Raw genomic sequence first — 22,975 nt, forward strand, 5'->3', positions numbered from 1 at the left:
AAATGTGGCTTGTATTCTACTTACTCCAGTGTGTGTACATTTGAATTAGTTCTAAAGTAATTTTATCAGGCTTTCAGTTGGGTTTTGAAGTTGTATGAATGGTCAGGTCTGAATTTTTCTAAACATTTGAAAGTTACCAGAATCAAAATGCAGTTGTCCGAAGAGTTACTTAAAAACATGTTTTCAGCAACTATATAATCAGCATAGCATTCCTTCCCCATCAACTTGCTTGTCAGTAATCATTATCTTCTCTAAAATAAGCAAAACAAAAAAAATCAATACTTGTAGCCTATTTCTTTGGGGCCTCCCATACTCACAGTTTGTGTTTATGTCCTAGCGAATGCCTTGACTGGATGCCCTTTTCCATTATGAAAGTGCGTGGAAATCTGAGTGCAGTAGCTTCAGACAGCGTCACAGTTTAACTCTTGAACACAAAAATTTTGTATGACACTTTACAGTCTTGCAGGGCTTCGCTGACAAATATTCCTTGTATCATTGACCTTCGTAGTAGGACTTTGCCTAGGAATAATTGTTCACATCTTCATTAATTGTTTGCTAGACTGGAATGTTATTGTTATAATGTAAATTAAATAATTATAAATGGATGTGAAATTTTCTGTATTTTGTACAAAACAGTCTTACTATAGTGAGTTAATTTTGGTTGATGTTTAGAACTCTGAATGGAAAAAAAAATCAAGCAAAATATTCATTGGGACAGATTCTAATTAACTGTTCAATATTAATGAGCTGGTAAAGATGCTTCCTATTAAGGAGCTGAAACGAGGTGGAGAGAAAGGTGCAAGAGAACCTCCAAACTCTTGCAGTTTGGATGTCGTTTGAGTTAATTTAGTATTTGTACGTCTAAGGAGAAGCATCTGCTTTTTAATATAATTTTGGTTTAGTTGAAATGTGTGTAGTAAATGTAATTGTTTCAGTTAAAATGATATGAAAGATTTTTGATACAATGACTTGGTGGGCAGACTGGATAACTCAGGAAGACCTTACAGGAGGTATCTGAGGGATAAAAGAGTACGCTGTCACAGTTAGAGGTCAGAACCTGGCTTTTGGTAGAGAATGTAAAGTGGTTTTTAGATTTCTGGTATGCAACCTTTGATCAAGGTGGCTAGCTTTTCCATTGCTTATGTTATAATCTGTGCATGTGTGTACAATAAACAATGTGGCCGATCATCTGTTTTCCTTGCAGAAGGAGTTAATCTAAAATCCCAGAACAGAGGACAAACTGAGCTTGTAAGGTGGCAAGTCTAGTCTATCTCAGATTTTCTTTGCAAAGTGGTCTTTTTTTGGGTGATGCTTATTGCAATTTCTAATTTTCTTTAAAATTGGCTATCGTATATTATCTTTAAAACATGATTTAACCTGATTATATTAAATAGCGATGTATTCATGTTGTAACATGATCATCTTTTAAAAACACTATGTGTCAAATTTCAGGTCAGCCATAAAAACTTGAACTCTGCATTTTGTGATTTTTTTTTTTTTTTTTTTTTAAGTGCATGATGTTTTTGTAGCAATAACTTGACTGTAGCTGTTGCCCACAATAAATACAAAACTGTATTTAATGTTGTAGTAATTGAAATAAAACTGACTGATGTTTTCCTCAAGTCCATATACTATGGGGGTGATGTTAAAGCAAAGTATAGTTTTAAATTGGAAACTTCCTCTGATGTGTTTCTTGTCTGTTGTATCTCTAGTGTAAAAAAGCAGGTTTTTAATTGAGCTGGAGTCTAGCTGTCAGGTCTAACACTGCTTCTTACCGCAAAACAAGGTTCTCACCCTCTCCTCCTCCATTTCCTTGTTTCACAACATTGAAAACCAACTCTGAAGAGAATAAGGCTGATTTGGATGATGCTCAGAGAACAGATCAAATCAAGGTCTCCCTTTATGGTATATGGGTTATGGCACACATTTCTCAGTGAAAATGTCTTCGCTGCTAGTGAATGTTTCTTGATTCAGGGTGTCTTGTTGCTACAAGCCTTTGGTAGCAAGAAGATCATATTCCTACTGTTAGGGCAAAATGTTAATTATTGTGTGAAGTTGTAGAAAGTTATTTAATGACTTAGGGTTGGGGTTTTGGTGGGGTTTTTTTTCCATTTCTCCCTTGTTGTCTTCCTTTCTAGCCTGAGAGTAGTATCTTTTGATGAGACTGTTTACTTCTGTGCATTTTGCTAGGTTTCCAGAGCCTGCCTTTCAGGGAAACTAGGATTATTAAAGCAGGCATTTTAAGAGCTAGCACAATTCAAGTAACACCCTTTAAGTCCTTTAACAACTTTTAAAAGTATGAATCTTTGAAGCATCTCTGGGAAATGAGGAGTGACACAGAATACTGCTATCCTAGTACACATTAAAAAATCAGAAGCATGGGGAGTTTAAACTAGTTGTTCAAAGCCACATGAGCTAATTGGTGGTAGCATGGAACTGAAAGCCGGATCTTCAGATTGTTAGTTGGCCTTCTGGTTCTCTAGACTATTATTTTCTGACTGGTATTGGCTTTTAACCATTATAGTGATCCCGGTGGTTAGACAATTAATGTGGGAGACTGGAGGTAATAAAATCCAAAGCATATTTGGGGAGGTGGTTAATCTGAATTAAGCAGGTTTAAGCACACAAGTAATTTTAATTCCTGGAAAATACTTTTGATATATGCATGTAATGTATGTAAAATTTGATTTACAAAGGACTTCTTTTCCTCTTAAATCAGGGCAGTATGTAGTGGAACACTGCTGACTGAAGGTTAAGTATCTGATTGTAATTTGTTCTCTGGCAGGTTCAGACAAGAATCTGGTGGTCTTTCCCTGACAAATGGAGAACTATTTCCAAGCAGAGGCATATAACCTCGATAAGGTTTTAGATGAATTTGAGCAAAACGAAGGTGAGTAATTTTGACCAAGATCGTAGATGCACATTAGATGTGTTCTACAGAGAATACCATTGAAAAGGGAGAGATCTGCAGTTTTGGTTTTGATTTGCAAATTAATCTCAGAACTTGCAAAAAACATCTGTTAATTTTGCATGGTGTGTCTTCAGTATTTGTTAGTAGTATTATCTTCTGTTTCCATTCATCTTGTTTACTTTTGAAAAAATTCTCACTCTTTTAATAGAAAATCTTCTGTACACTTTTTTAAAGACATGTTTTGTGAAGCTTAATCTCAGTGGCAATATTGTAATAATTTATTTTAAACAAATCAGGCAAAACTTATTTTAAGCTTCTTTTGAGTTTTGGGAGACTCAAGCATAGAAGTGTTTTATTAGGTCGCATAAGTCATATAATGAAATCATATTTGAAGTATTAAATTTTTTTATTAGTCTAACTGCTACTTCTGTACTGTCAAGGAAGTTGAACATTTTATGGGACTGGCAATCTTTCTAGGCATTTCTAGCTGTCTAAAGTATATTCATCAATAGTTTAAAGTTGTTTGTGCAAATTCAACCTGATACTAATTTGTGTGGCTCTAACTTCTTAAGTTCTAGAGATGTTATGCAATTACACTACTAATGGTTGATCAAGGATGTTGGTTATGGCAGATGTGTTTTACTGTGGTGCCCCTATTTGAACATCTCTGTATTTGGGGCATTCTAATGCAACAGTTAATAAAACCTGTAGCTTTAATTAGGACAGTAAGTTCTCTTATTTAAACACTTTTTCAGATGACGCTGTTTCACCTACGCTACTGGGTGCAAAGTGGAATCAGATTCTAGATCCGCCTTCTCGTCGTCTGTCATTTAACCCGACCGTGGCCAATGTGAATGAAGCTACAACTCCTAATGAATGTCAACAGAGATTAAAGTCTTTCTCCTTGTCTCATTCAGTGACTACACCAACAGGAGGAGGGGATCACTGTGCTAATGGAAAGGGTTTTAGCATAAGCCCAGAGACCCCAGTCATGTGGATTGATGATCAGGCAGCAGCAGATGATCAGTTGATTAAAAGAAATAGTAATCGGGATGATCAGTGTAACGCTGTGGAAACAGGAGAAAAGAACTGTGGAAATAGAGCTTGCTTGCCAGAGGAAAAAAATGTACTAGTGGTGGCAGTCATGCATAATTGTGACAGAAGAACACTAGAAAGTAGCGATTTGCTGGATTGTAAAAATTACAACAGTCCGTCCCTAATGGACACTATTAGCTTTACACTGGATAATGAAAACCGACAGAGTGATCAGTTTAGTGTTACTGTAAATGGATCCATGGAAAAAGATACAGATACAGAAAAGCAAGTGAATAGGCTGTGCACTGAAGATGACTCTATAAGTCATTTGACTAATGCTTCATCTGAAAGCCTGACCGTTGCATGTCCCTCCTCTCGATTAAAGGATGATTTTAATATGAGTAAAGATTCGCTGTTTTCAGAAGCGGGGATTAATGCAGTGACTCTCTTACAGAGACCAGTTGATGGTACCGTTAAAATGCAAGAAAATTGTGTATCAGTTGAAAATTTTACTAGTAAAGCCATTCCTCAGAGAACGGATCTAGAAGCTAAAAACCCTTCTTCTGGTTCACATAATGGAAGTTTAATCGGAGAACAGGAAACAACCCAACGGTTACAGTCTAGGCTATCTGGGCTCACCGAAACTTGTCAACCTAACATGGCCGGAAGTGACGATTACAAGGAATGTGTTGCAGAACATTTTGCCCCTGAGGATGTTAGTGCCACTGAAAGCGAAGTCATTGAATGTGATAAAAATCTTGGCACAACAGAATTGCTCAGCATGGCAGAGTGTTATCCTGAATCTCAGGAGATGACTAATTGGGAACTGACAAAGTTGAATGAGATGAATAATAAGCAAACTCTGGGAGAGAATGAAAGACTTTTGCAGATGAAACAGCCTGATGAGGCATGTTGTAATAGTAAAGAAGGCAGAGATGGGATGATGGAGGCAGGCATGGACTTAAAAGGGACTGGTATAGATGAGCTTGAAGGGTCCAGTCTCTCTGATGTGATGGCTACATCAGCAGCAAGCTCTCTGTCTAATGGTTGTGATTCCTATGGAATGCAGAACCCAGTAGTTGCTCATGCTCCAAAGACTTTACCCTCCAAGGAAGACTCAGTAACAGAGGAAAAAGAAATAGAGGAGAGCAAGTCAGAATGTTACCCTAACGTTTATGACCAGAGAGGAAATGAGGCCACGGAAGGGAGTGGTCTTATTTTAAACAGCACTGGTGACCACATAAAGAAAAATTATTTACATAATCTTTGTAGTCAGGTTTCATCCATGCAAGGGCAAACTTCATCAAAACCAGTGACTAATCTGCAATCTATCAGTGTTCCTTTTGGTGGTGCAAGACCTAAACAACCTACAAATCTTAAACTGCAGATTCCAAAGCCATTATCGGACCACTTACAAAATGATCTTGTTCCCCCAAATTGTGGAGGTAATAGTAAAAACAAAAATGTCTTTGGTAAGACACAATTAGGGGATACAGCAGACGCGTTTCCTGGTGAAACATCTTCAAATGCCTCTGTTGCTGATACTAACGGAGAACATTTGGAAGAGTATGACTCTGGAGTCTCAAGTAGTCCGTGCCTTGCGGTAGCCCCAGATAGTCCAGATAATGATCTCAGAGCTGGTCAGTTTGGAGCTCCAGCCAGAAAGCCTTTTACAACTTTGGGTGAGGTGGCTCCAGTTTGGGTTCCAGATTCTCAAGCACCAAACTGTATGAAATGTGAGGCCAGATTCACGTTCACCAAAAGAAGGCATCATTGCAGAGCTTGTGGGAAGGTAAGTTTGTGTTTTGAGTAAGATCAAAGCACCCTTTTTTTTTTTTTCCTGACACTGCACAAAATCAAATCAGAGGACTTCCTAAGCCACGAGCTGTAGTTACCTGTGACATCTCTTCCTAAAAAGCTATATTTGACTCGTGAAGCAAAAAAAGAAGTTTCTAAGCTCTAATCTATTTAGGACTCTAATAGAGAGTAACTAATTGTTGTTTATAACTGAAAGAATTATTGGCCTGTATGAGCAGTGTATCTGTTGATTGCAACAGTCAACATCATTGGATTAATGTTGAACTGCTATAAAATGGCTAAGTGCAGGAAACCTAGTTTGCAGAAATTACTGCATCAATAATCCCATTAAAGATACTGAAACATATTGATGTGAATTGGAAGTGTGCTGTTGAATTACTGGCATTCCTACTGGTTTAGATGGCTGATCAACTGTTCTTTTAAGTCTTCTTTACTAACTCTTAGCATATTGCTTACATTATTTTAAAGAACATATATTTGCTCCTGGGAAAAAATACAGTAAATTATCTGTAACTTGATGCATGTACACACTGTGAGGAATTTTGCAATGAAGACAACTAAAACATAATTTCTGTATCATTTAATGTTGTGTAAGAAATATTTTATTGTTGACTTTTTTTAAAGTTTTGTCTATATGCCACCTAGGTCACCACATGTTCTTATGTGGCATGTTTATGGTAAACGATTATCTTGTAAAGTATTTCCAGTTACCTTGTTACTGAAGTACAAGTCAGTAGCATATGGGAAGTAGGAACTTAGGAAAAAATACGATGATTCAAAAGTGGTAAACTAACAGTCTTGTCAAGTAGATATTCATGAATATTTTTAAGAAGAAAGGAAATACGAAAACCCACTTACAACTAGAGTAGAAGTAACTTTGGTTCATTTAGGCCCTATCCAAAGGTTTCTGAAGTTGGTTGAAAGACCTCCTGGCTGCTATGGGCCATTATCTTTTGCTACTAGAAGAGTGCAGGGAAGCAGAATGACCTGAACAAAGGACCAAAAAGAAGCAAATATATCTGGAAAGCTCAAACCCTTATGCCACCTGTTTCTGGAAGCAGCCTGGCAGAAAACCCAGGCTTGTTCCTCTGTAATGGACTATGTATGTGTCCCATTTGTCCCTTTAGTAACCAAAATGCATAGCACTCAATCTCTTCGCTGCAACACTAGATAAGTAGATTTTATTCAAATTTGATTTTGAGACATGCTGAAAAATCTTTCCCGGGACGCTTAAAAGCTAAGCAGACGTTCATGGTGCACTGGTCCAGGACTTCCAGTTGCTTGCTTCTGCCCATCCTCTTGCGGGTTGGTTGCAGTGGAAGTCCTGATGTGGAGCTAGTAACCACAGGCGATCGATAAGTGTGGTACCAGGTACGTGCCTACCTTTTGTGTACTTCCAGTTAATATCAAAGGGCTCAATCTTTTTCTCATTGCAGTTAAGGAGAATCTGTAAGGCATGTAAGTTAAAGGAATGTTACAGCTTTGATATATTAACTTATACTGTCAATTATTTAGGTCATTCTTTTGGGTTTTTATAGGTTTAACAAATATGACTACAATTTTAATTTACAGTAATATTTTCTACTTATTTTTGTGTTTTATACAAGTTTGTTGCTTGGATTTAATTACTTCCCTGTGATGACCGAAGCCCTGAATTGCATTCAAATGAGAAGCAGAAAATTAAAATATCTGTAAACAAAATGGGTAAAACATGCACAGATAGAGCAAAGCCAAAAAATGTAGTGTTGGGGTTTTTTTTGTTTTTTGTTTTTTAAACTACTGAAGATAAGCCTTGAGGAGAACAACCAGCATTGGTTTGCATGGTATGTGGGGAATGGACAAAATAAAAGGTCCCTCTGCTCTGTAGACAAACTTGTTTCTCAGATTTGAAAAATACATCACTTATTAGTAGTTAATGTTCTCAGAGTGTTAGAATAATCCTCAGAATCCTAGAAGCTTTTGTTAGCTAATGTTGTCTGGGCCAAATTTGCACACGTGCAGTCAAAAGATGTGGCAGAAGATTATGGTATTTCATGCCTTTGTGTGCTATTTTCTCTGAAGAAAGAAAAGTGTTCATTAAGAAATGCTGAGAATCAGTATAGGTCAAATAATACTTAGCACTTACTGCAAATTGCTTTACAACACTCAATTCCTGTAACAATTCCCGGAGGAAAGAGTCCGAAGGTTTTGACAGGCAAGCTGTGATGACTCTAGCTGTAGTGGCTTGCGACATAGCTATTCACAGCTGTCTGCTCTGGCTTTCTGGTTAAGATAACTGTCCCCAAAGCAAGTCGTGTTGACCATGGCCTGTGGGGTAGGTAACTACTGAATCACGGTGACACTTCCACTGTTTCGATTAGATGTATGAATCTCACTTAAAGAACTGGGGCGATAGTGTCTTCAGCTCTTGCAATTAATTGTCTCTAGGGGAAGTCACAGAACTAAATATTTTTGAACACAAGCTTTATCACAACAATTTCTTTTTAAGCTTTATGAGCATCATGACAAATCATTGTAGTAAGGGTGAATGGATCTGTTTCATTTGGGAATGAAAATGGCGTTTAAAAATAGTTGAGTGTCACCTGGGAAGTCTATCGCGGTTTTAATTTCAGGATAATAATTGCAAAATTAATGGAAGATAGGAACCTCAGGGGAGTGGCAGAAAGTAATACATTTACAGTAGATTTTGAATTAAAATTAAGAACCTGGAGAATGTGTGTGAACACATTAATGAATTTTACCTTATGTATTTATGTATTTTCTATTGTCAGATGAAACAATCAACCTTGATGGAAAGATTTGTATGTCATCTTTTTACTGACAACCAAAACTATTTTTTTCCACTAAAATATAAAAAAAATCACCGAAGCCACTAGCAACTAGTTCTTTAACAACTCCCAGTGAACCTGAAAACCCTAGTACCATAACAGCTTGCTTTGATGCTGCTACTTTTTTTTTTTTTTAATAGCCTGATAAACTGATATAATGGCTTGGTGATAATAATGAGACTGAATTGTCAGTTGTGCTGGATTGTGTTCCTCTGCATTACTACTGTTGAAAGGCTGATGCAGTAGAACAGAGGAGGTGTAGATGTTCTGTCATTGCTTCTGTTTTCTCTTTTAACATTTAGATCATTGCACTTGGGAGCTTTGCTGAATACACAATGCGTTGTTTGATAAAGGGTCCTAAATTAGATATTAATTTGTGTTGGTCCTTCATTTATGGTTGAAGACATTGATTTTTCCATATTCAATACTGAACTTTTGACTAGAATTTTCTCCCAGAGAACTGAAATGATGTCAAATGTCTGTAAAATACGCTGTGATGTTGTTATTAGTATTCCCTAGAATACTTGTAAATTGAGTTAAGGTGTAAAAGCAGAAAAAGTACATTTGTCTTTTTTTTTTTTTTTTTTAAGTTTTCACATATGCAAAAGGGTTGTTTTTATTTTTGCATGAAAATGCCAGTGTATACACAGTTATGTTTTGTTTCTGGAATGTTTCAGTTGATATAATTAGGAAACATTAAAACTGGTTGAAAGGAGACAGAGTGAGCTCTTCTCTCTTCACGTTTGATTTTCAGTTCTCGTGATGAACTCAGAGCTTATTTTATATGTGCTTATTTTAAACACCTGCTACTAAAAGACTGCAAAGGTAACAGGATGCAAAGTTGTTGTAATTTGGTGTCATATTTAACTTGGTTGAAATTTAGTTAGGTTTACATGTATTTATATATGAGAATCCTATGTAGTTTCTTGTCTGTATTACAGAAACACAGCTGTTGAAGTGATGGAATAATTTTTTGGATTAAGAAGGCATTAGAGATCATAATAACACATAGCAAATTGTAGCTATAATATCCACCTATAATTAAAATTTTAAATTCTCTCATGATGTCTGAATGCATTTGTTAGGTAGCTGCTGCTGTTTCTAGATTTCTTGAGTGTGACATTACCTTTCTGCATGAAACAGGTGTTCATCAGTAACTTCACGTCAGTACAATAACCCCAAGGAAATACTGTTTTTTTAAATAAAGAAAATACTATTTAAAACAAATAAGAAATCATTAGGGCACCCTGATTTGTCTGTTCTGCAGGATTTTGAGATTGCAATTGCTATTGTAGGATCATATCTGCATGCAAGTGTTTTGGTGCACAAGCCATGCTCATGTTTTATGGTTTTGCTTGTCTGGAGGAAGCCTCAAGACTGTTTCCTGCCCGGGACTGGGGAATTGTTAGAGCTGGTTCAGGTGAGAAGCTCTAGCAATGCAACTGCATCTCCGCAGCAGGTTGTCTTCCTGGGGATTTTGCACCGGGTCCCCCCTTAGCAGCCAGTGTGCGTAAAATGCAGTTCCTGATTTCACTCTAGTGTTGTGGTGCTGTGGTGTTTGTAATCATGTACATATGAGCTTTTTTTATGTAGAGATATATATATATATAAAAATGGAGCAAGTTTTTCTTGCAGTGCCAATGTCATTCAGCTTTTTTAAATGTCTTGTTTTATATGTTGAACACTTAAAAGGTTTGATACATTACTGTTCACTTAAGTCTCAACTGAGGAATAGCTTGTTATATATGAAGAGATTAAATACCTAGAGTTGCTAATAGATGAATTGCCCTGCTATGAATAAAAATTACCTGTTTGAATTAATCTGTGCAATAGCAATCTCTTACGGAGAGAGAACTTGTGCATTTGAACATAGTTGATTCTAGAAAGTATTCATGCTTTTTCTAAGACTGAAAGTAATTCCCTAATTGTTAATTCTATGAGGGTTTTTGAAGTGGTAGGAACTTACTAACCCATTGTTATTTACACCAAACATATTTTAACAATGCCACAGCACAGTATCAGGACAACATGCGTTTATGTGTTCCATGTAATCTTGCTTCATCAGGATTAGTAGGAAAGGCACCCTGGGCAGGTGTTAGTCACTGTGGCTTTAATGAGAAAACAGTGGTAATTTACATCCTTATTTTGCATGTCCAGAGCTTTACAGATACTCTCTTGTCCGAACTCATCATTTTTGGACAACACTTGTTTCCCCTTTGGTTCCAGGTTTTCTGTGCGGCGTGCTGTAGCCTGAAGTGCAAGTTGCTGTACATGGATCGAAAGGAAGCTAGAGTGTGTGTAATCTGCCATTCAGTCCTAATGAATGGTAAGTGGAAAGAGAATCTGAGATTCAGCGCTTCGCTGGCTTTGTCTTGAGCTGCAGTGGTGCTATTTTAAAAAACCCCAAACTTTATTTGTATAGGTAAGTATTCTAAAACAGCAAAGGCCCTTGAGAGATCATCATGGAATCCCTGTGGAGAGCGGGAATTCCTAAACGAAATATGATTAACAAAAGGCAAAAACTGGTAAGGTTGCAATGAGTTTGAAAGCTTTCATTTGTGAGTGCTATACCAGGATTGCATAAACTGATTTTTGTTGGGTTTTTTGTTTTTAATTCAGGAGCCTACTCTTTGTCCTTTGATGCCTGGGTAGATAGACGAGTAATGCAGTTGTGCCTCTTCTAGATTATGCACTATAGGAAATTGGGAAAGTAGTATATATCCGCAAATTAATCCACTCTTCCTCTTTAACTCCTTGGTGCTAGAGTAGGGGGTCTTGTCTAAAAACGTGTCCACAAATGTGGACAACTGAGTTTGGATTATTGCTTAGGGCACATTACTGGAGAGGCTGCCAAACCCAGGATGCTGCTATGGCTAAAAGCCTGATGTGAACACAGGACGTATGAGAGAGGTCACAAGTAGTTATGAAGTTAACAAGTAGAACAAACAAGAAGTTATATTACTTCTGCTTGGTGTAAGGAAAGACTGTGTTTGGTTTTGACCAAAGGGCCATGGAATCTCTTTTGTATTTTGTCCTTTACACTTGAGATATGTGGTATAAATACCACAGGATTCTTCCCACTGTATCTTGAGGCCTCTGAAGATTTTAAGAACTTCTTGTGCTGGCAGTTACATTTGGGCGATCATGCTGTCCAATTGAGTTCTGTCCATGACACCGAGACAGCCGTTGTTGAAAGACTCAATGTTCAGTTTTTATGTCTTGAATTGAGAAGGTAGAAGATTGGATTAGGTTAAGAGAGGATCCATGTGAGTGCTTAAATCATGAGAAAGCCTGTCTCATCATGAGAAATTCCAGGCACTCTGTCTTTGATTTATCAATGGAAAGGTGAATAGGTGACTTGGTCTCGGGGCATAAATATATATCTGGATAACTGAAACTTGATGACAAAAGTACTTCAATTGTAGAGGAAGGTCTGACAGGTGCACTCTAACATGTAGTAGGTAGAATGAGGAGTCCAACAAATTCAAGTTCTAAATGCAAACTTTTAACTGTTAGGATAACTGACTATCCTGATAATTATTGAACAGTTATCACAGAATCTCCATTGCTGCAAATGTTTAGTTAAACGTTGGAGACTTTCATAAAACATTGCTGCTGTAGTTTTAATCATGAATTTGTCAGGAAAATTGTTTTATGCCAGCGTTCAGACAAGATAATTTTGATGGTATCTTTACATGTTACTATATAGTAGATTATTTGGGCTGCTATTTTCAGAAAGATCTGTTAATGTGTTGAGCATCTAACTAAACTTAGAAGCTCATAGCTTTAATTTTTCTGCAAAGAAGTTCAGTCTTATGCAGGTTTGGTTGAAAGTAACCGAGTGCTTCGTCTTGAGATGAGCATCGAAAATTAGTAGACAGTTTCTGTTATTAAACAGGAATATTTTCTCTGTTTCAAAAAGATTAAAGATTAATCAGTGTGCAGTGGTAGGTTTTAATTATTAATAATTCTTTACTGTAGGCCAAATGTGTGACAAGAAATTGTAGGTTGTGATATGTAGAAATTAAAACCAAATCCTGATGATGATGTTGAAGGGGTGCTAAAATTAGCACATTTTGAGGTGTACAAGAACAAGGAATTACACATGCACCTGGCAAAACCAGCTGGCTCCTTCTGGTGGTGAGTAGGATTTGTTTTCATCTGGGCAAAGGGAAGAATCTGAAAATATTTCAGTTGAAACTAGACATCTTCTTGTAAAAAGGCATAATAAAATTGATCATATTATAATGATTTCCTTTTAAAAGCCTTTCTGTCCTGTTGCCAAGACAGATACACATTAATGGCAGTGAACAGTGACACCACTGCTTGGTTTATTGTAGGGGGAGTGCTACCCGCCTACTTAGGTGTACTTGCCCTGGGCTACCTCTCTGTTTCTATCATTTTTTCTATCCTTGCTGCAGTTCTTTGTGATGATGTTTTTGGTTACTGGTGAGTTAACCTGTAGCCTCATCGTATCTGATCGCTCCCGATCCTTGCAGTTTCTTTGTCAGTACAGTTTTGGGTTTTTTTCCCCACTCAGTGCAGCAGGTTTAGCATTAATCTTTGCACAGTCTTGGAACTGGGGGTAGGAATCGCACTTTAAAAGTAGTTATTTCATTTGGTTGCTCAGTGTCTGGTTTGTGTTTCAGTGGGGTGTGGGGGGAGGATTGATGTTTTCTGGCACTTGTCCATGGCCAGGCTCAGTGTAATAAGTTTCCAATGCTATTTTTACTGTATTTTCAATTGGTAGATGTGCTGAGTTGGCACTTTGCTTGATTTAGAGAAGGCTTTAAAAATACCCTTTTACCATGCTATGACTTTTCTAATAAAGGCATCCTAGAGCTGTAACTTTTCTTTGTGCATTTTTAACACTTCCTTCTTTCAGGACCTATACTGTAAATGAATACAGATTTACTGTTTAAAAAAACACTTCAATTTAATTAATCTTCTCAAATGGAAGTGTTAATATCTTTTCCATTGGCAGGCATTTCACTCTTGGTTTTATAGGCTTTTGGGAGGAAACAGGAGGGGTTTTATGTTCTGTTGTGTTCTGTTTGGGTTTTTTTGGTCTTGTTATTTTCACCTGGGTTTTCTGACAATTCATAGCTGAAGGAACCCAAAGATGTACATGATTTGTTCAGGCTTTATAGCTGCTCTGTGAACTTAGGTGGCATGATATTTATGCCTGGCTAGAGGAATGCGGTTATTTGAAACGTACTAATACAGTTGAAGGTGCAAGCATACATATGAATTTTCTGCTACCTTGCATAGCTACAGGCCTTCCTTACAGATGAAAAAGTAGTAGTACTGTGGAGATACAGTCTGTTTCACTAGCTAGAGGAGGGCTTTCCCTGTGGTGGTGGTTGTTGACAAAGAAGTGTTATGTGTTATTGTTTGGGCAATTGAATTAAGGCTCAAATCATATTGTCAGAATTAATAGCATAACGATTTTTTTGTAGTTAGGAATATAAGTTGTTGGTCTGTACTGTTCTGCCCTGGATATAAAGAAATGCAAGGTGCTTTTTCTCATAGACAAAAGATAAAGCTGCTCAAGTGTCCTGTAGGTTATAAAACATTTGTAATCGGAATGTCCATCTGTCCATATAGTGTGATAAATGTAAATATATATAAGAATTGAGTGCTCTCAGCTAAATTTTTGAAGAGGAAACAGAATGAAGCATGAGGAACTAAACATCACTGAGTTCAAAGAGTATTATTACAATTTTCAGAAAGTATTTCTATATGAACCGATATTTTTATTGCACAGGACCAGTGCTGTCTCTCCTTCAGCTAAGGATTTTCTTGCTTAATTACAATCTCCTGGGCTTTTAAATAAAGGAGGAGAGATGGTCTTTGGAAGGTGGCAGGGTCTATACCTACTGTAGCTGAGAACTTAACACAGTGTTTTGGACAGTTAGATACCTTCCTCTGTGTTCATGTTTCTTGTTCTTTGTTTGCTTTAGCTCAAGCCTGGGAGAACATGATGAGTGCCTCAAGCCAGAGTCCTAACCCTAACAATCCCGCTGAATACTGTTCTACTATCCCTCCTTTGCAGCAGGCTCAGGCCTCGGGTGCCCTGAGCTCTCCGCCTCCCACTGTCATGGTACCTGTGGGAGTTTTAAAGCATCCTGGAGCAGAAGGTAAGAGTACTTATTTTTACTTTCAATTACCTGTAGTAAGAATTTGGAAAGAATATCTGCACTTCATCCATTCCAAATACTCTAGCTAATGCCAGTTGTGATATTCCTGCCCCCAGGTTTTTGAGAACAAGTAAACTATTCTCAGCAGATGTGTTTATACATGATGCTGCCACAGGAAATGCACTAGATGATGTCTTAAGGCCTTTCCAGTCCACGTTTCTCTATTTACTGATTTTTTCCATTTTGCTCTTCTGTACTCAAATTTTCCAGTCAATGTTGCTGTGAGATCTTAAATCCTATTTTTTATATTCTCTCTAGTGGCTCAACCTAGAGAACAAAGGCGTGTTTGGTTTGCTGATGGAATATTACCCAATGGAGAAGTTGCTGATGCAGCAAAACTGACAGTGGCTGGGACAACTTCCACAGGAACCTTAGCAGTGTCACGCGATCCATCAAAGCCCGTGACCAACAACACTTTATCAGCAGAAGTAAGGAAATGTTACGCTGTTCACCACCCAAAATACAATGCTTGCTTTGGTTGTGAATAGTAAATTAGCTTCTGTGGTGATTTCGGTAAGACTGATCTAGGAAATCTGTTGAGGCTTGTCTTCATATGTTGTATAGCAAGTGTCCTCACTTATTTTAATGTTTGCAACCATATGTTTTGAACTGAAATGAACTGTTAGGGGGCAGAGCACTAAGCAATGTTTGAAGGCTGTGTGCTAGGTGGGTTCCAAGTGTTTCGCTGTACAGCCTGTGTATGAAGGATATTTGTGTAATGCATGTTTTAAAAAAAAGCTGAGTCATGGTCAGTAAGGTGTTTGAAACAATAAGATTGTCATAGCACAAAGCAGAAAAATACTTTGACACTTCTCATAAAATGATGTACACAGGAAAGTGCAGATAAAATCTAACAACATTAAATCCACCATACCCTGAGGAGTGGAATTGAGACTGCAAAAAGTCCAGATGGGTGTAGGTACATTTAGATTTTGTAAAGAAATGGGTCTATGTGATGCTAGAGAAGGTTGGTGCGGTCTCTGTCTAAGCAGACTTTTTAGTAGTAGTTCACATACAGGAGTCATCGCATGATCATCTGTTGTTAAAGAGACAAATTACTTGCTTCTGGTTCTCCAGCAGATGCGGACTCCTTCACCTGCATCTGGTAATCTAGTCACCCAACTCTTACATTCTTATCATTATTACTTTTGTAATGTTGTCCTTTTTTGTCATTTGCTTCTTATAGACTGATAATGCTTCTGTATTCTCGGGAAATATAACTCAGGTTGGCAGTCCTGTTGGCAGTGCAATGAATCTAATTCCTGAAGATGGTCTTCCTCCAATTCTCATCTCCACTGGAGTAAAAGGAGGTGAGGGGATAATTTGACAGCTAGCTTTTATACTTACAGGTTGCAATTAACCTAATAGTTACTGTGTTTATTTTAAAAATAAGGTGCTGGCAATATACTGAATATTTGAAAAAATTCACAGTGAGTACTCGTGGCTAAATGTTGTGACATTCATTTGCACCATTGATCCTTATAGCATCGAGGAAGAACCCCGTCTTGCAGTGAAATTACTGTAAGAAGTGAAGCACAAAGCAAAAAGAAAATTAACTTCAGTCCAGAAATATGTGCTAATTTCTTCACTAATCGGACTGTGGGGAGTGTTTCACGCAGAGATACATTTTAATTAGCCTTATGAATATTCATGCTTCCCTCCTCTGAAATTCTCTTGGAACATCCGCTCCATCTGAGGCATCCCTGAGCTCTGCATTCAGCAGCACTGTTGCACGTCTTGGCCCACAGCAAAGCTTTTGGTAATTGTGATGTCCCCTTCCAGAGTATCCAAATGGAGGAGGATTCAAAAAATTGAAACTAATTTTTAAAGATTAAAAAATGTATGTATTTGTTTATCTGATAATTGCTTTCCACAGTCTGATTCATGACATCCTTTAATATGTTCCTGAGTTAACTTATTTTTTTCATCTTTGATTTTTTTATTCCTATTAAATATTTTGCTGATACAGTGCATTTCTAATGCTAAACTGGAAGTAACCTTTTAATGCAGGATAGTGTCAAAACCAAAATGTGAGCAGCGTTTAATTTCAAAACAAATCTGTTCCATCCTGTGTTAGCTGTTCATATGGGTTCCTGATAATTCAGTCTCCTCCACAAAAAAGGGAGTGAAACTACAGGATGCTTTGCAGCATTTACATAGATAATCTCACATAAATTGTAATTTGTATGCTAAATTGATATTGTTTCATATGCTGTCACATACTGGATTTTCTTTGCAGCATATTACTTTTGATATTCTAATTCTATTTAAAAAGATTCCAAAAACATTTTCACATTGGAAAGCAAAATTACCTTTCTTTCTCGATAATTTTAGCTGGAAAGGTGATATGTTTCTTTCCAAATCTGTTTTCATCAGTGTAATTATTTTTTCTTAAAGCTTAAATGCAGAGTAGATTATAATCACATGGATGGAAAACTTTCATTTGCTAGTCATCTGGGTCTAGTCATAGAGGGACACTACAGACGTCGTTGAAGTTTCATGTTGGGATCCATTTTACACTGGATTTAGACCTTCTGTGACTTATAAAAATACTGTTTTATATAGCATTCCCCTCTGTTATTTTCCTAGTAGCTAATGCACAGCAAGTATAAGTTATGTGACATAGGGATAGACCATGTGTTGGTGTTTTTAGTCCAGGACTGATGCTCTTGTGCTTTACTGTGATATAAATAAGAATTATTAGCTCGTCATTTGGGATCTCAATTGATACTATGACACATTTCTCAATTCAATTTCCATTTTCTCCTCCTATTGATAGCAAAAAAAGTAGATTTATGAAAAAAGCTGCACTCCTCTAAAGGATGTACAAGGGTTATACACGTAAATGCTATTGACATTTGAAAATACCAGCCTAGGAAACAATCAAATCAAACCAGCAATGCTTAAATAAGTTTTTTGGGTTTTTTTGGTTTTGTTTGGGTTTTTTTTTAAAGGTTAAAAGACCAAAAAGCGTCAGAATTGGTGTTATCTGGTTATAATGTAGAGTACTGTACCAGTAAATTAAGGACTTCACTGTGTGTTTACTTGTTTCTTTCATAGACTATGCTGTAGAAGAGAGACCTTCTCAGATCTCTGTCATGCAGCAGCTGGAGGATGGTGGCCCTGACCCTCTTGTATTTGTTTTAAATGCTAATTTGCTGTCCATGGTGAAAATAGTAAACTGTAAGTTTTTATTATTAAATAAGGCTTGGGGTATGAGAGGGGAAATGTTATATAAGTGAAATTTAGGCATCTTTTATGAAATTCTGATGTTCTGAAACACGTTTTCCTCTCTGCAGATGTGAACAGGAAGTGCTGGTGTTTCACTACAAAAGGCATGCATGCAGTGGGGCAGTCAGAGATAGTCATTCTCTTGCAATGTTTGCCTGATGAGAAATGTTTGCCTAAGGATATCTTTAACCATTTTGTGCAACTTTACCGGGATGCCTTAGCAGGTAGGAATGCTCTCTGTTAAAAACGGTTTGAATAGATGATTGTACTGGGTCAGATATTCTCTTTTTATGTTCTTTTATACAAAAATAGCCATTTGCTAAACGAAAAAAATGTGAGTAAGGATCAAAGCTGATAGGGGGCTGAGTTGTTACTGGTTATTAGTATCCAGTGTTATATTCATCTCACCGAATAAAAGTATTAATGAGGTGCTGGTAACCTGGGGAGCTGCTCCAAAGATCTCACAGCCTTCTTCTCAGGGCCAGTATAACAAAGAAGTTTGGGCAATAAGGCCATGCATAGACTATTACAGCAATGGAGCAGGAGGACTCTGCCTGTGACAAACTTCGTTGTCACAACATTGCTGAATGTCTGCTCTGGCTGCTTCTGCTAGTGCTGGGGTAAGAATTTGAGTACAGCTAATGTACGTGAAATTAGTACTGTACTTCATTTAGCAGTAAGTGTAGTGACATACTCAGCAGGGCTCGTGGGTACACTGATGACATTGCTTCTAAAACTTTTTTTTTTTTTTTTCCTCAGCTTGAAGTCAGGGTAGCTTTTTTAAAAATACAAAAAGAAAATTTTGAGAATCCTTGCGGATAGTATGTTAAATACACCTAATTTGATTCCTACAGCATGTGTGTCTATTTCCACATTAGGAAGATACTATTTGTATGACAAAGTAATACAAATATGTATGTATATGTGTGCCTGGAATGAATTGTAGGGCATTGCAGAAATTATGCCTGAATTTTGAATTTTAGTATCTCGGTTGCAAAATTGTATTATGTGAACCTTTACATGTTTTACATTTGCTAAGTAAATGGGCTTCCACTTTTAGCTGTTGTTGGACCTTAGAGTTCAAAAACTGTTACATAAAGAAAAATACAAGTATTTGGTTCCACTGATTAGAAAATAAAGCTAGTTTTCCAGAGGTGAAATTTGGTCACAGTAAGGTTATATACTGAAAACACATTTACAAAGCGTTCTGCATATCATATGCAATGCCTTTGGAGTGACTGAATCCAACACTTCAATAAAATAATGAAAAAGATCTTTGTTTCCTGAAATGTCTGGATAAAACAAAGGTCAGCTTGTCCAGAGAGGTTGCCAGGTTCAGAATGTACTATTATCATGTATCATAATGGATCTCGTGTACACTGGAAACAAATACCTTTCCAAACCTCACTTCATTCGCAGTGCTTTATCTTCTAATTATGATGTTATTCAGAGAAGGATAGATAGATACGAAAAATTGCATGTGTGTGTATACACATATATATGTATATTGCAGGTATAAATCCAGCTTGGTGTGTATATTGCAATGAAGTTCTGTATAATTACACTACAGAAATACATAATTTATAACTCCTACATAATGCATTTGGAATTCATTTTTTAGTGCTCTAGTGGTAGTAATTTGATATCCTACAGTTGCACTGGTGCAAAAGGACTGCTTACTATTGTACAATTCTTAATCAGAAACCAAATTTCACTGTTTAAGAATTCCACTGTGTAATGTTCTTTTGGTAGGATTTGCTCGGTGTTGTATTTCAGACATGGAGTAGAAGTTGCTGGACACCTGGAGTTGCTATCTCATACCAAATCGCACTGAAGTTTCTGTAGAACATAGCACCTTGATAAATTCCCATAGCATTTTGTAATGCACTCTCTCTGTATCCATCCTTTTTTCTCTCCAAGTCATGCCTGTTTGAGAGGGAGAAGTATATATTGGCGTATTTGCAACGCTGGCTGTTTTAAATGTTATTCAGCCAGAGAGATAGGATATGATGCTGTAGGGGTTTCAGTTTGCTGGTTGTAATCCCTTGGAAGTGGTTAGCCGTTTCCATGCTGTTGTAGATGGAGCCACGCTTCCAAAGTTGTTCATTTCAGAGGTGCTGCGTCTCTCCTGGCAATTAGATGATAGACGTTTAGAGTAAATGAGAATTCCTGTTAGAAGAGACTATTTAAAACCCTTCCTCACAGTTTCATTTTTCATTATATAATATATTGGTTTAAATTTATTTTTCCATCAGGAGACTGAAATAAATCCTGTGGATGTTTTTTATTTATCTCCTCTAGTTTTCTTAAAAACAGTCATAAAATAAAAAGACACATATAATATTTTTTTATTGGAATGGAAACAAGAATTACTTTTAGTGATGTTGATTTTGTTTTGGAGTAATTTTTGGGTTTCTCGGTTTTGTTTTCAGCTGAAAAATGCACCTTTCCCCTTTTGTTTGTTTAATTAAAGCCCATATCTATAGTGTTTTTTTTTTTTTCATGAGTCACATTTATTTACTAGCTCTTCTTGCTCAAGTTTGAATTCTGTGTTCAAGCCTAGAAGCACAAACTTGTACGTACTGTGTCTTTTCCCAGATATTTCTGCTTTCCTCGGAGGATAACTTATTTCTTAAGGCCGAGTCCTGTCCTCTGTGCTAGGTATTGGTGTCAGCTGTTTGCAGAGCATGGTTCTAGCATGTGCGAGCAGCGGCAGCAGAGCCCAGGCCTCAGACATGCAAGTAGGAGCATTTAGGCTGTACACTCAACAGTTTGTCCTTCAGATTCATCTCCTGTTTCAGCATGGTAAGGCATCAGTCTGGTGCAGGACCACCCTGAACCATCGTTAGTTTTGTCACGGGAAGTTCTCAACCTCAAGCTGTGGTCTAGTGTTAGGACTTTACAATTGTAAGACAATGGAGAGATTTTGAAGGAAAAATGGCATTTTTCACTATAGGTTATGTTCATGTGAGTTATAATAATTGAATTGTGAAGTTGTTAATTAATTGCTCTTCGGTTCCCATCACTATATTTTTCCTCTGGCCCCTCTGTCATCAAGCTCCCTGCTGTGTTGCTTTCTTTGTTTTGAAATTGAAAGCTAATGATTTCTGTTGTGGTTGTAGTAGTTGTACTGTTGTAGTAGTAATCCCATGATTATCCTTGTCTGTTGGCTATAAGCCTGGCAGGAGGTCTAGTGAATGGAAAAATGAGAACTTCTGTCTGTCTGAATGGGTACTTTGAAGCAGCTGGAGGCATTAATATAGAGCTGCCAGATAGGGCCTAGTGCATCAACTCTTTGGTGGAATACAATAAATGCTACTGTTACTTTTGTAGTGAAAATGCAAATCTGGCAACTGCTTGAAATGGCTTTGTGATCACCCTGGTTTTGGGGATATTCTGGGTGAGGGTAGATCTGTGCCAGTCATAGTTTTGTCTATTTTTTTTACCCAGCCTGGTTTTAATTAATAAGGTGGTAGCTAATACAGATTTATGAAGAAGCCCATGTAGATGATGTGAAGGGAGACTGGGTTAACTGAGTGAATAATACACCCCTGCAACTGCAGTGTGGAAAGATGGGTACAAAATCAAACGTCATATAAGGTGTGATAGGGATTGTTTGGAAGACTGCCACAGACTAGACTGAGGAAGTTTTGGATGCTGGTAAGTGCTACTCACAGTGATAGTGAGTGAAGTATTACCTTCCTTGCCAATATGAGTAAATTCTTTCCAAATTACTTGCTGATTTGTTTCAATAAAAAGCTGCTGAGTATGGTCTGAACTTTGACTGCTGAGTTTCATGTGTTTTTTCTCAGTGTTGGCATCTGCTACAGATGCATTGTGCCATCAAGTTACATTCACAGTCTTGTCTCTTCCGTGTCTCTTTGTGGCTTTCAGTGTGGTAGTTTGCTTTTCCAAAGAGTATGTGCTCATCTGCACTTGAAGAAAATCCATCTGGCAAGGTTGTTCCCAGGTGAATATTGCTTTGCATCTCTTGCTACAGAACCGGGATGCTTGAGTTTTCAGGATGCTGGCATGGTGTTTGGTACTTGGCAGTTCTTGCTTGTTACTGGTGACAGTGGAGTGAGGCCGGACAGATGCAGCTCACTTCCCCAAGCCACGTATGTATACCTTCCCTGAGACTGGATGCTAATACCAGCTTTTTGACTGGGGATTAACCAAAAGATAATGAAGTATTCATTAGGAATTTAACCTCACTGTTTTTAGTAAAAGCACCTAACTGGCTTCACCACATATTGAGGGCAATAAACAAAGGCAGGATTCTTTTTTTCTTTACCTTTCCTGGCATAAATTCTTTTATTTGAGTCCAGAAGGGATTGCCAAACTGATACTCAAAGTACGTTGTTCATCAGGGGAAGATACCTAAGTGAAGAATTCAAAACAGCCTGGATCATGACTGAAGAGAAACTCGCATCAGTGGATAGAAGCATGGTTTTTTAATGGACCTTATGGAGCTGCTTAGAATTTAAAGTCAAGGGTAACCTAGCATAATTGAGAAGCGAGTAAGTACTGACCTCCTGCAGAGCTGCTTTAGATGCATTGTGCACACTTAAGGCATTCCTAAATAATGTCGATTGTCTGATGTCAGGTGCTGGTACTTAACATAAGGAAAGGCACCTCACTGTTCACTCCAAGATTACTTCTTTAGAAAGAAAGTTGTGATATTTTGTAAATGAAATTATATACTTTTGAGAAGGATAGCTATTTTGAAGTTTTTTCTGACAGCTACACTCTCTATACAAGCTTCTGAAACACAGTTCTATGTTTAAAATGTGTAACAGTGCAGTGGGTTTGGTTTGACCGTGTCTAGCTGATAATAGCAACTTATCAGTGGAGCCTTGACTTGAAACCGCCTTCAAAGACGTGGCAGGAAGGGCTGACAGTCCCTGGTCAGTGCAGAAATGTTTGTGGGGCAAGCCCAAAGAGGCTTTTTG

At 37.5% G+C, this 22,975-nt stretch overlaps 1 protein-coding gene across 1 annotated transcript in view; it reads left to right on the forward strand.

The window, feature by feature from the left end:
* The first annotated feature begins 2,820 nt into the window (after positions 1–2,820).
* ZFYVE9 (zinc finger FYVE-type containing 9) overlaps positions 2,821–22,975 on the forward strand; it is a 36,485-nt gene continuing 16,330 nt past the window's right edge. The window contains exons 1-8 of the mRNA XM_086463203.1: positions 2,821–2,890; positions 3,667–5,738; positions 10,819–10,918; positions 14,556–14,732; positions 15,051–15,220; positions 15,979–16,102; positions 17,853–17,975; positions 18,092–18,247. Coding sequence (XP_086319329.1) covers positions 2,821–2,890; positions 3,667–5,738; positions 10,819–10,918; positions 14,556–14,732; positions 15,051–15,220; positions 15,979–16,102; positions 17,853–17,975; positions 18,092–18,247 — 2,992 coding nt within the window. The remainder of the gene's footprint in view (positions 2,891–3,666; positions 5,739–10,818; positions 10,919–14,555; positions 14,733–15,050; positions 15,221–15,978; positions 16,103–17,852; positions 17,976–18,091; positions 18,248–22,975) is intronic.

This window comes from Leptosomus discolor, chromosome 3 (genome assembly GCF_034619465.1).
Source record: "Leptosomus discolor isolate bLepDis1 chromosome 3, bLepDis1.hap2, whole genome shotgun sequence".
Lineage (NCBI taxonomy): Eukaryota > Metazoa > Chordata > Aves > Leptosomiformes > Leptosomidae > Leptosomus > Leptosomus discolor.